Source organism: Melanotaenia boesemani, chromosome 2 (genome assembly GCF_017639745.1).
Source record: "Melanotaenia boesemani isolate fMelBoe1 chromosome 2, fMelBoe1.pri, whole genome shotgun sequence".
Lineage (NCBI taxonomy): Eukaryota > Metazoa > Chordata > Actinopteri > Atheriniformes > Melanotaeniidae > Melanotaenia > Melanotaenia boesemani.
The window spans coordinates 13,032,153-13,047,016 of NC_055683.1; the positions used below are offsets into that span (position 1 = coordinate 13,032,153).

Sequence of the window (14,864 nt, forward strand, 5' to 3'; positions counted from 1 at the left end):
TTTTGATGTTTGTTTGCTTTAAGGTTGTTTATTTTCTGTAAATATTATGTTTTTTTTTATCTTTAACTGAAGCATGTGCTGAGATTTTAAAACCAGGTTTTCTTTAGTTTAATTTGGGTTTTCAGCCAGTTCCTTATATTTGATCACTTGACTTGATCCACTTTAAGCCAGGTTTTCTGCATGGGCTTATTGTGGTAAATTTCCTTGTGGTGTGTGGGTGTGTGTGTGTGTGTGTGTGTGTGTGTGTGTGTGTGTGTGTGTCAGTTCCTGCATGATGGATGAGGCAGGATGCTTTTTAGTTATGTCGTCTCAATTCTGCTGCAGTGTGGTTGAGAATGAAAGACAGCCACCTGCATCCACTGGTACAACACACTCCCTTCCGCCACCTCCACCTTCAGTCAGTCAGCAAGCTGAGTGGATACTGATGGAGCCAACTTCCCCTCCATCAGTCTCCTGAGTCAACAGCCCGTGTTGTCCCCTGGCATTGCTTTAACCCAATTCTGTGTTTCCCTCAAGTTGTGCATGACATCAGTCACTTATCAAGCAGTGAGAGGTTTGTCTTTGTTTTCAGCTGTCACTTTGCATGTATATTCTGCCGTACTCCAGTAGTAGTGATGGTATTATAGCGAGTCAAGCATCAAGCAGCATGGTGGGCCAGCAGCGAGAATCCGTAGAGTGTGTCTCTTTTCTGTGTGTTTATGGTGCATGAGCTTGAAGAGACAAAAAAAAGGCTGGCACAGGACAAAACGTGGATCTGTGTTTATACATTCTTTCAACTGAGGAGAAAGGGAGGTGTCTATTTGAGGCGATGCTCTCTGGCAGTTCTCTAATCTTGCAGATGTTGCAGTGACTCCTGCTTTTATTTGGTCATATGATTTCAGAGTTTGTTGAAGTGTGTTTTCAGAAACAAAGAAGACAAAAATACTACATTACAATTCAGAAGCTCTGAAATATAGGCCTATTGTATCTGAATTTCTATTATTGCTGTGTAACTACAGTTTACTTTTATCCACTGGCATGGGTTTAGCTGATGAAACCTTGGTGTGCATGGTTGATATTTAAAGCGGGCTATCTGTAGTCTAACTGAGGCTGTAGTGTAGACAGATGCATGTTTCTTCTGTATGGCTGTTTTAATGAGTTGTTTTTGGTGATGGGCCATTAAATTTACTTGTTCAGTTAGCATGAAATCAGTTGCACCTCAGTGCCTCATGGTCTTGTTTCACTTGGAAAAAAGCTAAACAGCTGAATAAGTTTTCACTGAATGATTTGTAAAGGAATGCTCTTAATTTCTTTTTTTTCTTTTTTTTCCTCGGTGCATGATAATGGAAGTTGGTTCATCGTTATGTTCATAGTAACTGCCCATAGTGTGCATGTTTGTAGCTTGTATGAACAAGAATAGAAAGAGAATTGTTGTTAAAGTTACACTGTACTTTTCTTTGTCTGGGATAAAACTCTGCGCTTTGAAGAAGTCAGTTTCCTGTACGCTTCCAATGTGTCCATGTAAGTGGCCCAACTACAGTTCACTTTGTCTATCTGCTTCTTATTCATCCATTCATCATCTCTTTCACTATATATATATATATATATATATATATATATATATATATATATATATAGAGTCATACAGCCCTATATATAGGTGAGACGGTGTGTATCTTAGTATGCAATCAGAGTCATACACACTTCATGCATCTTCACCCTCCCCAATGTCTTTGTGATTGTGTGTATGTCCTAACATAAAACAGCCCTCTCTCATCATACGGTAGAATCTATGCTATGTGCAGGAAAACTGTGGTTATCACTGATCTGTGATATTTTGGCAAAAACAATGAAAGATAAACCGTTCGTGCAGATCTGTAGTCACATGTTTCACTTGTATGAGGCAAGACCAGAGCAGTTCCAGTGCCGGTTCAAGGCTGGTTGTAATATCTGGTTTGCTTTTCCTACAGAACCACTTTATTACATCCTTTAAAATATCTTTACTTTATTCTTAATTTCTGTAGACCAGCCTCCACAGGTGTCCCAATTTCAGGGTTAAAAAAAAAAGCCTACATTTATTAAATAATTTTGAACATGTTAATGCAAGTAATTAATTAATATGTAAAGTTAACAACAAAGAAAACAATTATTACTCATCCCATGTTAAAAATCTAAATTTGGCATTATCTCTGTGAGAGAAACTGATTTTCAGCATATGGGTGCTTGATTACAGCTCTTAAAATAACAAAGCCTTCTTATTTATGAAGTTTCTTAAAGGTTTCAAGCCTTATATTTAGAGGATGGCCGCAGGATGACATATTTGATATATCACAAAATTACCATGGAGGATCTTTATTTTCCAGCTAACAATATTAAAACACACAATGAAAATAAAATTCCAAAAAGCAATGTGTGAATGTTGCTCTACATGGTGCATCAGGCTGTGTTCATCTACTGCTACTTTGATTTCACAATGATGTTGAAGCTTGGTTTTTATCTGAATTAACCAGATCAGATGCTACAGTGAAGGTGTTTAATGCAGCAGCCTCAACATTTTACCTGAGAAGGCAGTATTTTACTTCACGCTACCTTGTTTTAATTGTTGTGGCAGGTCATAGCTTTAGATGAAAAAAAATTCAGTTATTTGATCTTGGTCTGCATATATGTACACAAACAAACTGTCTACAACTAGCAAACATGATTAAAAGTAGTAGCCACTTGCATTTGTACAAAGTTTTACTTAAAGGTGCAGCATGTGCAAAATTAAAGGTTTATGACCCAACAAATTCTATATCATTAAAAACTGTTTCTATTGGTATCTAATCACTTAACTAAAATAGCAGTTTTTTTATTCTTTTAGAATGAGCCATTTATGTCTATTTGCCATGTGTCCACTGGCATGGCAGGTGCCAAATTAGTGCCACCATTTTTACTACGGTGTCTCTGAATGGACAACCTACTGTGTGTGATGTGAGAACCCTCTGAGCTTTAAAAGCTACAGTACCGGTTTTGTTTGATTGGTGCTATAGCACCATTTGGGATATGTAGCACCTTTAAAAGGACCATAGAAGAAGACACTACACATGTACAGAACATTGAAGTAGTTACCTGTCGTGCAGTCATCGCTGCACCTGAGGCCACTGGATCCACTCACAGATGACAACACATATGTCTGGAAGAATTTTGGCTACGACAGCCACCGTCCATTCACAACTGTGCCTTGCATTCAAAGTAATCTCTATGTCCATCTTTACCACTAGATTTCAGTAATTCTTACACACTGTACCTTTATTGTTGGGTTAGTTTTATACACAGTAATCAAAACAATGTCAACTGTCAGGCACTGGCACCAACAATCAGCTAATCCATAATCAATCTGTAATAAATATTTATGCTGCTGACTCATTTTGAGGATGGAGAATCTCTATCATGTTTTTTTTTTTTTTTTTAAATAGATTTTTGTCATAATATTTCAAAAAGTGCAGACCATCATTTTATTTGGGTTCAGTTCCAAAGACATAATTGATGATTTAAAAACAGTTTAATTTTCTACACACCCAGAAGCGGTAGCTGCCATAATTGGGGTTCAACATGAGAAGTTATGGTAAAATGATGTAATCTAAGGTAATCGATTACAGTGAGGCGTCATTACAGCCTTACATTTTAGCTAAGCTTGATGGTTTTTGTAGCCCCGCCCTTTGCCCCTGATATAAGTACGTCTCTGCTGTCCCAGCAAAGAGTGTGTTCCGATTTAGTCTGAGCTTCGGTTGTTGAAACTCAAAGAACTGCTCCTAAGGTGGGCTCTGGCTCCTAACCAGCATGATAACTGCTTTGGTAGAACAATCATCAAATTGCACCAAGGTTCCTTCATTTTTGTCCCAGGTCTAGTGTGTTGTGCACAGACATTGCGGTCCACGTGTGTGGAGACTCCTCCTGCAGATGTTTGGTCTGTGAAAAAATCCGCTGTAAATCAGTTTTGTTTTTTTTTCCATTTCAACTATATAAACTGCTGTTATCGCAGTATTTTCAGTTCAGTCAGCACCAAAAACCTGCACTACATAGAATAATTTAGCAAGGTCTCTAATATTGATCATCCAGGTGCTTGCTGTGGATCCATTTACACATCCACAGAAGACATGATGCACTGAGACCCAGCTGAATCCCAGAGTCTTACCCCAGAGAGGACGTGTTTGTGGTTGAGCTGTGTTGAGCTGGGAAGTGACGGCTCCTCCGCAGCGCAGAGTTTTAGTCAGATATTGCGACACGATGGTGCAGATTAGTCGAGTTGTGTTTATGTGCCAAAAAGTGCTGCAGCCATGCATGCAAAGCGATGAGGGTGTTTTTGGGGAGACTTGTAAGTACGGCGTGTCATCATCACTGCATGGATGTGTGTGGTAAAAAGGATGAGATGAAGTTGTGCCTGTGGTTTTGCATGCATGATCATGTGTGTCCTCACCAACCTGAAGCTGCCGCCACACAATCCTCAATGGGACCCATCGGCCTTAAGCTCACTCTGGCCTCAAGTCCAGTGTTTCTGTTTTTATCTGTCTAGGTTGATTATTAAGAAAGTTGTGAGTTACCTAATTGATGATGGCCTGAGTTTAAGGCTTACCTGTTTTTCTTTTGTCCCATTTCTGTAGATGACCTCCCTCCCTGCACAGTCTTTGGGTTTTGATGAATTCTGTTTTGCCATCAGAACGTTTCTGTTACTGCATGATTTGTTACTGCAAGATTAATGAATGAAACTCAAGCTGATCAACGTGCGTTTGCTTTGATTGTGTGTGAAAACGTCAAAAAAGGTTGAAAGAAAGGGTGAAGGAGAGCTTGGACTTTTCCCTTTTCAACCCGTTGTCTTTCTGTGTGTTGGCTCATTCTTTCTCTTTTTGTTAAACCTTTACCTTCCTCAGGTTTTTGTCTTTGTCATTGTGAATTTATTTAAAATTATTGCAGTATTTTTAACATTTCTGTTTTCCTGTCATCTCTGTCTTATTTTACTTCATAGTTTTTTTTGTTTGTTTGTTTGTTTTTTGCTTCTTTTTTTTTTGTGGTGACTGGTTAAATACTGGAAATTATACTCTACCCATGCTAGGGCTGGGCGATATGAACCAAACCTTATATCTCGATATGTTTTTACCTGAATCACGATATACGATATATATCTCTATATTTATATATTTTTTGTCAAGTAACCAAAGAGACAGTTGTAATATACAGCCTTCAGTGCTAAATATACTTTTATTAAAGATCAGCACCACATGTGCTTTAAAACAGCTGACTGAACTTCAATACCTTTATATTAATTAAATGCTCCTAAAACAAAACAAATTAAAAATAATTTTTAATGATCATAACAAAAATACAGCTGTGCAAAATGCAAAAGAAAATTGCTTTTAACTCAAAACAAGCTATCTCAGTATAAACGATATTCCCTCCTTCTATATTGCATCTGATAAAGTCTCGATATATTTTAAAATCGCGATATATTGCCCAGCCCTAACCCATGCCCAGTGTCTAAACACACACTCATGTCTTTGTGGTGTAATTTTTACCACCAAGAATGAGTTATATTTTGCAAAATCTAAGCTAAAGAAAAAAAATCCTGTATCTTTCTGACCGGAACACAGCTAGACAGCAATAAACCAACCTTTTTTTATTCTTTGATGAATTTCTATTCTCCTCCTGCTTTTCCTTTGAGGTATTCCATTTTTTGGCATAGCTATTTGAAGGGTTTTTTATTTTTATTTTCTATTTCTTGAAGGAATCAGGCAAAGTTTACCCACATCTCCATCCATCTCTACCATCTTTAGAGCACCAAACACCCTTCTGCTACCGGTCACACTGATGTAATGACGGTCAGATTATTAAAAGCTAGCCTTCCCTTTCCCTCTTCCTCTTCCTCTCTCTCTTCTTCCTCCTCTCAGTCTGTCCTGAGCCGTAACACTGCTGCTATTAGCTTTTTTTTTGTTTGTTTGTTTTTTTGTTTTTTTTTCCCCACATGGGCAAGGAAGGGGGGAGGGAGCATTTTTAGGTTTCTTTTGTTTCTAGGATTATTTGTTCCTTCATTTATTATATTTTTTTCTGTTTCCCTGACGACTTCTGTGTGTTGTTGTCAGTCTCCACGGTAACCACTCGCTGTTTCTACGGCAACGGTAAGTTGTGTACAAACATCCATCACTGGTCTGATCCCTTGCTATCCACCCTTGAAAGGGGCATTTGACACAGTCTCATGTATAATCTGATGTGAGGTTACAGTAGTTTAAACTTCTCCACATCTCAGGTGATTTTAATGTAATGGGCTCATGAAGTTTAATTTAGGCAGTAATATTTTTAATCCACATGCCCCCCACTCCACCACGTCATTAACACCTCACTAGTAATCACCCTCCTTGATGCAGCCACACATCAGTTCTCCATCGGGCTCAGTTTATGTCCCTTTCATCTTCTTGATTAATATAAATCAGCAGAAATAATGCAAAGCTTTGCCCCCCTTTTGCTGCCTGTGATTGCTTTAATTGAATGTAGAGCTGCAGGGCAAATGAGGCTGCACTACTTATTTATTTACTTTTTTATTTTATTGACCTGCCTGCTGTTGGCATACATATCTAAAATTGGACATGTTGTGTTTTTCAGAAATCAAGACACCACACATCTAGGAAAAGTTTTCATACATAATTTCATGCAGGCTTGAATTTTGGAAGCAAGTTAGTGTCAGCCCGCACCTCTACACACCATGCTGCAAAACAGGTCAAGACCCCCCAAACTCCCCTCAGCCTTGCTTGTCAGCGAAAACATTAAACAATCACACAAGCACACAGTTTTATTTCACTTAAGCAAATTGGAACTTTGTAAATCAGAATCTGTTTCATTGATACTACACTATATTTGGACACTACACTACTTCAGATCTAAGCTTGGTTGCACCAGTTTTTCATGAATCCATCATATATTTTCTAACAGCAGATTTAAGAAACATTTTTTCCATTTTCCAAATATGTCAAACACCTGTAGAAGTTACAGAGATAATCAAACTCATGCACTAGTTGACGCTAGACTGGTTTCTTTTGTTGTTGTTGGGTGAAAAATTTCAACTAATCCCCAAAAAGTTCAGGTGCTCATTTAATGTAGTTTTTGTCTTTTTCCAAAGAGGTCATGATGGGCAGTTTGGAGAAATGGGAAAAAGGAATAAGACTTTGACCTGGCAGAGATTAAAATGACTCATTTCCTGTCTGAGGTTGCAAACGATAAACTCATGACTGACCAGCACCTTCCTAAAATATCTCACGTATTTCCAGAGATGAAAGAAATTCTTGGTGATGGTCTCTCTACCCATTTTCCTTTGTCAATGTTTTTTTGTTTCTCCACCAAGTAGGAGCTCTAGCTTCCAGTTAGGCCCAGTGCTTCAAGTGCAACTACCAGCTAACTATGCTGCCACCCTCTAGCGACACTACACATCCTCCACACAGAGACGAGTTTATGTGATGTTGCTACAGTTGTTTATCATTATGGATATCAGACCAAAAAATCAATGAGCATCAGAGAGTGAAGAAGGAATACAACAGAAAACAGCCACAGTGGCGCTGGATGTGGTATTACATGTCCTTCTTTCCAGCTTCGATCACTACAACTGAAGAAGACAGCCAAGAACCTCCTCCTCAGATTTATTCACATCCTAGCATCTCATGAAATTCACTGTTATCTCAATATAGCCTTTTGTTTATTTTTGGGAAACTGTAGGCTATAATGGAGCCTGAAAACTGAACCATCAACTTTCAGGAAAAAAACGACAAGCTGTTGATGTTTACTTCTGGGAGAAACTTCCATTTGTACGGAAAACTTTTTATTAAAAGCTAAATCATTTCGTCTCTGTGTGGATGTGACCCTAGTTCACTGGCTTCAAATTCTACTCAAACATTTCAAACTCAGTTTCTTATCAAGATTTCTCAGATGATAGCTTCAGATTTACTTCACTGGTGAATGAAACCTCAGTATTTACCCTTTACCTGTGTGGATTTCATACCCTTCCACAGTCCAAATACAGACACGTTTGATTTATTGGTGACTAAATTTGCTGTAGGGATGTACATCTATCCTCCTTTCACCTAGCTTTAGTTGGCATAGGCTTCAACGCCCTGCAGTTTTCTACAAGAAGGAGCATGTTTAGCTTATATGTGGACTCTAAACAAGATCATAAATCAGATAGCTAATGCTAGTTTTAGCTATTTGTTCATCTGTATAACAGCAACCTGGTGCACTTTGATCACATTATTTGTAAACTAGCATTGCTAATTTGTAAAATAACGTCCATCTTTTTGTATAATCCTTAGTATTTATATCTAGTTAAGCAGTGAGTTGAATGTTACAATCCCTTTTTAAAGCAACTCGAATCATTAAACACACCAAACAATCCAACAATGAACAGCTGGTGCAACTGGCTTCTGATCACTCAACAAATCGGCCAGTTTTGCGCAACCATATGCATCTCTAAACCGATATGGGGTTTACCTCGCTGTTTTTGGGTCTCTATTATGCTGCCTTTTATTATTTTTTGTTTTTCCTTTTGGTTTGGTTTTCTTGTAGTGGATTGTCTGTGTATCAGTAGTTGTAGTTGTAGTCGTACTGTACTAGTCTTACTTTGTGACACACAGTTTTAATGCCTGGCATAGTGTCTCATGTTGATTTTTATTTCTTTCCTTTTTTGGGAATGAGGACTGCTCTCTCTCTCTATCTCTCTGTATCTCTCTCTCTCTCTCCCTCTCTGTATCTTTCTGTCTCTCTGTTCCCTCCATCCTTTGGTGCTCTGTTTCTCAACCCACCAAATATGATGAGGTTTTTCAGGAGAATGGTCACCAAATCTAATTGCTTTATTTGAATGATGCACCTTGGTATATACGTTTTTATTTTCAACGGTAATTGTTCTCAGTTGTTTTGTGTTGCTCATGTGAATCTTTCTCTTTTTTTTTTTTTACTCCTTCACTCCATCCTTACGTTCTTGTTTTATGAATAAGTATTGGCTCTGTCTCTTTACCTCTCACCTGCATCCCTTCTTAACGTTCCTGTCCCATCCGTGTCTCGTATGTGTTTGACGTGGGAGTGCTGCGGTTGTTTTGATTGGTCTCTACGCTGCATCCGACGCTTGCTGATTGGCTGAATTTATTTTGTTTATTTTTTTAGTTTGTTACTCACTCTTGGTCATGTGATGCGCCCATATATGGCTGCGTGTAATTTCTGTGTAATATGATTAATTTTGTCAAACGAAATTTTGCACCCCCCTCTTTCTCTCCCTCTCTTTTTGTATTTCATTTAAATATATCTTCTTATTTTTATTTCTATTTACATTATTTTAGGTATGTAAACCCCACAAGTTTGGTTTCATATGGAAATGTGATTTCCTTTTTTTCTGGGTTTATTGTCCCAACTGGACTGGGAAAAGCAAAAGTAGGATGAGAAAGATGTCTTATAAATCATTTACATTTTGCAATTTGCCTTCCATATTGGTCTCTGTTGAATTTTTGCATGTGTTCCTGTCGACCCAGTTTCTTTAATTACGCATGACTCAAACACACATATATACACACAGACTCACATAACTTGTCAACACACAACCTGAACAGGTGTGAACAAAATCTCATTCCCTTGCAAAACTGTTTACATTATGTGGATTTGTTAACTTGATTTACATTTCAGAATGCTTTCATTCCTCAGTGCATGGACAGTTGTGTCAGACAGCTAGCCAGGCTAGGCTAATTGAATCATTTGCCACTGACCTTGTCATCTGCAATGAGGGAAAAATGGGGTAAACCTCATTTCCATTCGAATGAAATGCTGCAGATAAAGAACATGACTCACAGAGAGAGGCAATGCGAGCAGCAGTCGAGGCTTTAATGGCCCTCTAAATGGTAGCACAGCGTGCATGCACACATGAGCACTCTCATTCCTCACTCTCCCCCCTTTCTTTTGTCGCACACACTCTTTGCTCATCTCACCAAAAAGGTCATTAATCTTTAGCTCGGCACACAGTCGAATATGCAACTTCGACAGCACGCGTGAACAGTGCGGGTTATTACGCAGAGCTACAGTCTCCCTCTCTTAAAACCCATCAAAGGGAGATGTGGATAGATCAAGGGACTGGAGTGGGAGCCTTTGATGCTCATAGAGAAGATTATCGGCCATCTTGAATTGAAAATGCCTAAGCATTAGTCAGAAATGTCAGCGAGCATGCACACACACCTAAAAGATTCACAACAGTTTTACCTGTGCATGCTGGGGAAAAAAAACTAAACAGCACAGCTCATTTGCCGTGCCACCTTTTACATCCCTCCATAGTGAATCATTAAATCTCTGCTGCACAGCTTGCTTTTTATTGCATGGCTGAAAATTGCCATAACAATCTCCATCCACTTTTGCACAAACATAGATGTTCACACCAGCATATACAGAGAGCCATAAAGAGTTAGCAGCCATGTCACTGGTAAAGTACAGCAACATTGACTTTTATATTCTAGCCAGTGATGTTGCCTCTTGCTATTCTGTAGAGGTACATGCCCCCCTACGAGTGTGTACCAACTCTTAACTCCAGAAGTCAAATGCGAGACGATGAATTCAGCACCATAGAAACCACTCACATCACATTATGTTGGTGGGCTACAGCTAAGTTTAAGTCCACTCTCATGTTATCGTTGATGACAAAAACACTAATTACATAGAACCGAATGATTGAAACTGCAAATGAGATGTTTACGCAGCTAAATTGTCCATTGCTCTAAATGACTGCAGTGTTCATTATTAACAAGCCTGCAGCTATAAATCATCTCGAGAAATTACAACTGTCAAACTCAGAAATTTGCAGAGAATGGAGACAGTCATAATGCTTCACGGTAGCAGCAGGCGTGTTCATTATAATGTTATAAGAGCAAACACATACATCAGCCTTGGCCTACATTTGACTTTGTGTGCTGTTTTCTTTCCTGTGTTGAGCTGTTGTGTCTGTGCTTGACTGTCTGCTCCTCCATCCCCAGGTGAATAACGCCACCGCCAGGGTGATGACTAACAAGAAAATGGTTAGCCCCTACCCTAACGGAGAGGCTCTCAGCACGCTGCCCTATGGTAACAGCCACAATGACGCACACTAACAATGAAGCCTAGCTGGCCTAATAACCCAGACAGCATTGGTACACAGGGAGAGGCAAGCAGAGATAAATACATATGTTCCCAGCTCATTTCTGCAAGTTCAGACACACACATCCCTGTACAAAGTGTGCTGCAGTGAGTCTGTCACATAAAAACAAAGTCTCTTTACCAAGAAACAAAGATCACCAGCCGAGCTGCAGGACGAACGTTTACATATGTAGTATATATGCATGTTCAAATCCAGCAGGGTTGTAGTATTTTGTACTCTTCTTAAACAGCTCCTGTTCATTTTTTCCTCTTTTCCTCTCTGTAACTATCAGCAGGGTGGAAATTGAGTCCTATGGTGGGGGCCGTGTACGGACCAGAGATCTACGCAGGTAAGTCAGTCCTGCATCTGTCCACCTACTGCAGAGATCTACTGCCATGTTTACGTTTGTCACATTCCCGCCTGAATAATATCATTATTATGATGATATAATGAAGTTCTGCTTACCAAGCTCTTCTCTTACTGACACCGTTACTGCTCTCAGGCTCTGGCCTACTAAAAGGATATTTTGGTCTGTTTTTTTGGGTGTTGGGCAACACTGTAAATTTTGATGTGGGATTAATTTAAATCTTTTCTGTGATTCCAGAAACAAAGTAATTATGAGGTTAATAAATAATAGAGGGCCGAGAACATCAATGATTGTTATCTTGGGGGTCGCAGCTCAAAAAGTTTTGGATCCACTACATTAAACAGTTTACATTATTTTGATATTTAGAGTGCATCTCAACAACAAAATATTTTTGTTGACCTGGATCAAAGGGTGAGTTGCAACATGATGGCTCATATAACGCAAATCCACAACAGCTTTCCAGTTGTCCAAGATGGTGAAGCTCGTTTAAACAGCTAAAGGTTAAAGATGCATTTGTACCCCTACAAAACCCCTACGTTTTCAGTCACATGGTCACTTTTTTCACTAAATTTGTCACTGTCTTTCTGTCCACCACCTCTCCCCTGCAGTCCCTGGCTTCCCCTACCCTTCAGCAGCAGCAGCAGCCACGACAGCAGCAGCAGCAGCAGCGTTTCGCGGCGCCCACCTCAGGGGCCGGGGCCGGCCCGTTTACAGCGCCGTGCGGGCTGCTGTGCCGCAGCCTGCCATCCCTGCCTACCCTGGGTAAACAAAATCTGCCTCTTTATAAACAACATCTGTTGACTTCACATGTAGCTGCCCCAGATCTGCCGGTTTTACATTGCACATTTTAGAAACTAGAAGAGTCAAAAACCTGTTTAGTGGAGTGCTTATGTAAATCTATTGAGCAACTCTTCATGAACTGCTTTCCAAATTCTATTTGACCAGGTCTGTGTGGCACAGCTGTGCTCATTCGCCTCTCAAACATTACTCACACTTCACTCTTTTCAGCAGTCCACTTGGCAGTGTTAGTCAGTTCATAAGCTGCTCAGTGGAGTGTGACGAACTGATGGGATTGCACCACTGAAGGTTCATTTGAATAAACACAGAGATACCACTGTCAGCAGATTTACATAAGCACACACAGACCACACTCAGTCATTATACAAATGCTGTCACCTTGTTCACAGATTTGCTACAAATGACTCACTTTTACCATGTTCTTTTTATGTGTGTGTGTGTGTGTGTGTGTGTGTGTGTGTCCCCTCACTGTGTGTGCTGTGCATGTTGTGGTGTGACAATTGTCTAATGGGTTCACAACTGTTCTGATCAAAGCTGAGTTGACTGATTTATTGGCTGGCGGTTAGTTAATGGTGATATGATTAAGCTAAGCTAAACAAAATGAGATTATTGAGTGGGGGGGGTGGATGCAGGAAATACACTCTCCAAATCTGCTCCACTGAAAACTACACCTCCCAGGCATCATTTCCTGTAAAATGACCCAATCCAAATGGCCTTTATCGCCTTAATTTTCTTAAAGCTGGGGAACAATAGCAGTTTATGGTCTCATTTCAGTTCAATGAGCTTAATATATTAGCCCCACGAGTGCATTGTCTAATGCTTTTAGTTGCACTTGTGGAGCTTAAATGGAAGTTGTATTTCCTCTGCATGCTGCATGGGTGTGAAATAACCACTTTTACTTTCTCTTCTCTCCTCTCTCTTCCTGTTCTCTCTCTTTGTTTTTGCTGTGTCGTGATCCTCATCCACCCTGGGTTTTGGGACTGTGCACCACTCCATTTGCACCCCCTCCCCCTCCCGTTACCTGCCCACACTTCCTCCTCCTCCTCTCTGCTATGTTCTCCTCTTCTCAGCGTGGTGTATCAGGATGGGTTTTACGGAGCTGCAGACTTGTATGTAAGTAAATTCACTTCCAGCCAACACAACATCTCTTTCCCTCCCCACACGGCTTCCTCCTGCTCTTTTTTTTAAATTTTATTATTTGTTTTTCCTCTGAGGGTGATTCTGCATGTGCATCCAGTCATGCGCTGCACAGAGCTGCCTGCATAATGGTGAATTCATGACCCAGAAGTGGATAGTAACACAAAATGCCACCAATTTACTATTATCATATAAAGTGATTTTTGCTTGTGGTTGTTTATTTTTAGTTTTTTTCTTTTGTACCAGTTTTTAAGAAAATATCAACAAGAACTGTGACATGTTAATGATAGGATGGAGGATTTTAAACACCAGTACAAAGGCTGCTCTGTAGGCGGATGCGGCAGCGTGGATCAGTGTATGAGTGTGTGAAGTGTGTGTGTGTGTGTGTGTGAGTGACTGAATCCAGGTTGACAACAGTTGTTTCTGTTTTCTCTATAGACTAGTGTTTCAGGACTCAGTCCTTAGTCCCAGATTGCCTCAGGTAGGGTCAACATCAACATCAAACCCAACAGTGTGCATTGTTTGACTTTTACTACCTTCTCTGAACTTATAAATCATCCTTTGATCTGATTTGGACCATGTTGTCTTTTAGTTGTTTTAAAGAAAGAAAGAAAATGACAGCTGCTTTGAATTCTGACTTATTTTTCTACTAACTCACTTAAACATGCAGTTTGTTTACTTGTGGTTAAGGAAGGTGTTTGTTTGCCGACTAAACTACTAAATCGTACTGAGTGTATATTTTTCTTTCCAGTCTGTTCAAAAGAGAACCTGATCTTTTGTCTGGTTGGCTAGTTTTTTTGGATTTATTTGGTTTTCCTGCTGGCAAAAAATACCAATATGCCTGCAGTTATGAACACATGTTTACATACTCTTATCAGTCACTTTTATTATGACAGTTTAAAGCTTTCTGCTGGTGTTTTTGTGACATTTTGGAAGTTACCTTTTATAAAAAAAAAAAAGAAAAAACCATAATTCTAAGCTGGCCACTTTTTTTTATTTTTTTATTTTATTATGCAGAGCTGCATGTAGCTCACTGTTCTCTCTGTCACACACACAAGCTTCAGCTGTCCCTCCACTTTTAACCAGTCCCTCCAGAGATGTGCAATGTCGCAATCTCAACTATTTACACAAATTCAGCCAATACTCACAAATTCTGCACAATTTTGTCCAATTGCTGCAACTTGACAAATCTCAGCGCTCGTCTATGTTACCTGATATACCTGTAAAGAAATATAACTGTATGAAAACAAAGCGGACAATCATCAGGAGCACCGACAAGAAGACAAGCTGAGAAAAACATGAGTAACAAGTTGTTTCTGATTAACGTGCAGACGTGTGTGGGAGAAATGTGTCTTAACTACCATCTAAAATCACAGCGCAGCACCGTGCATGACATCTCCGCAACCTTCAGGGAGGAGTTTAGCTCAA

At 39.6% G+C, this 14,864-nt stretch overlaps 1 protein-coding gene across 6 annotated transcripts in view; it reads left to right on the forward strand.

Moving 5' to 3' along the window:
* LOC121649356 (RNA binding protein fox-1 homolog 2-like) overlaps positions 1–14,864 on the forward strand; it is a 53,428-nt gene that overhangs the window by 30,313 nt on the left and 8,251 nt on the right. For 3 of the 6 annotated variants that reach the window (XM_042000150.1, XM_042000124.1, XM_042000160.1), the window contains 4 exons: positions 10,995–11,082; positions 11,427–11,483; positions 12,110–12,263; positions 13,370–13,412. In XM_042000150.1, the coding sequence (XP_041856084.1) occupies positions 10,995–11,082; positions 11,427–11,483; positions 12,110–12,263; positions 13,370–13,412 (342 nt within the window). Of the gene's footprint in view, positions 1–10,994; positions 11,083–11,426; positions 11,484–12,109; positions 12,264–13,369; positions 13,413–13,874; positions 13,918–14,864 lie in introns of all 6 variants that reach the window. The other 3 variants (XR_006012102.1, XM_042000140.1, XM_042000130.1) reach the window with 3 other exon arrangements.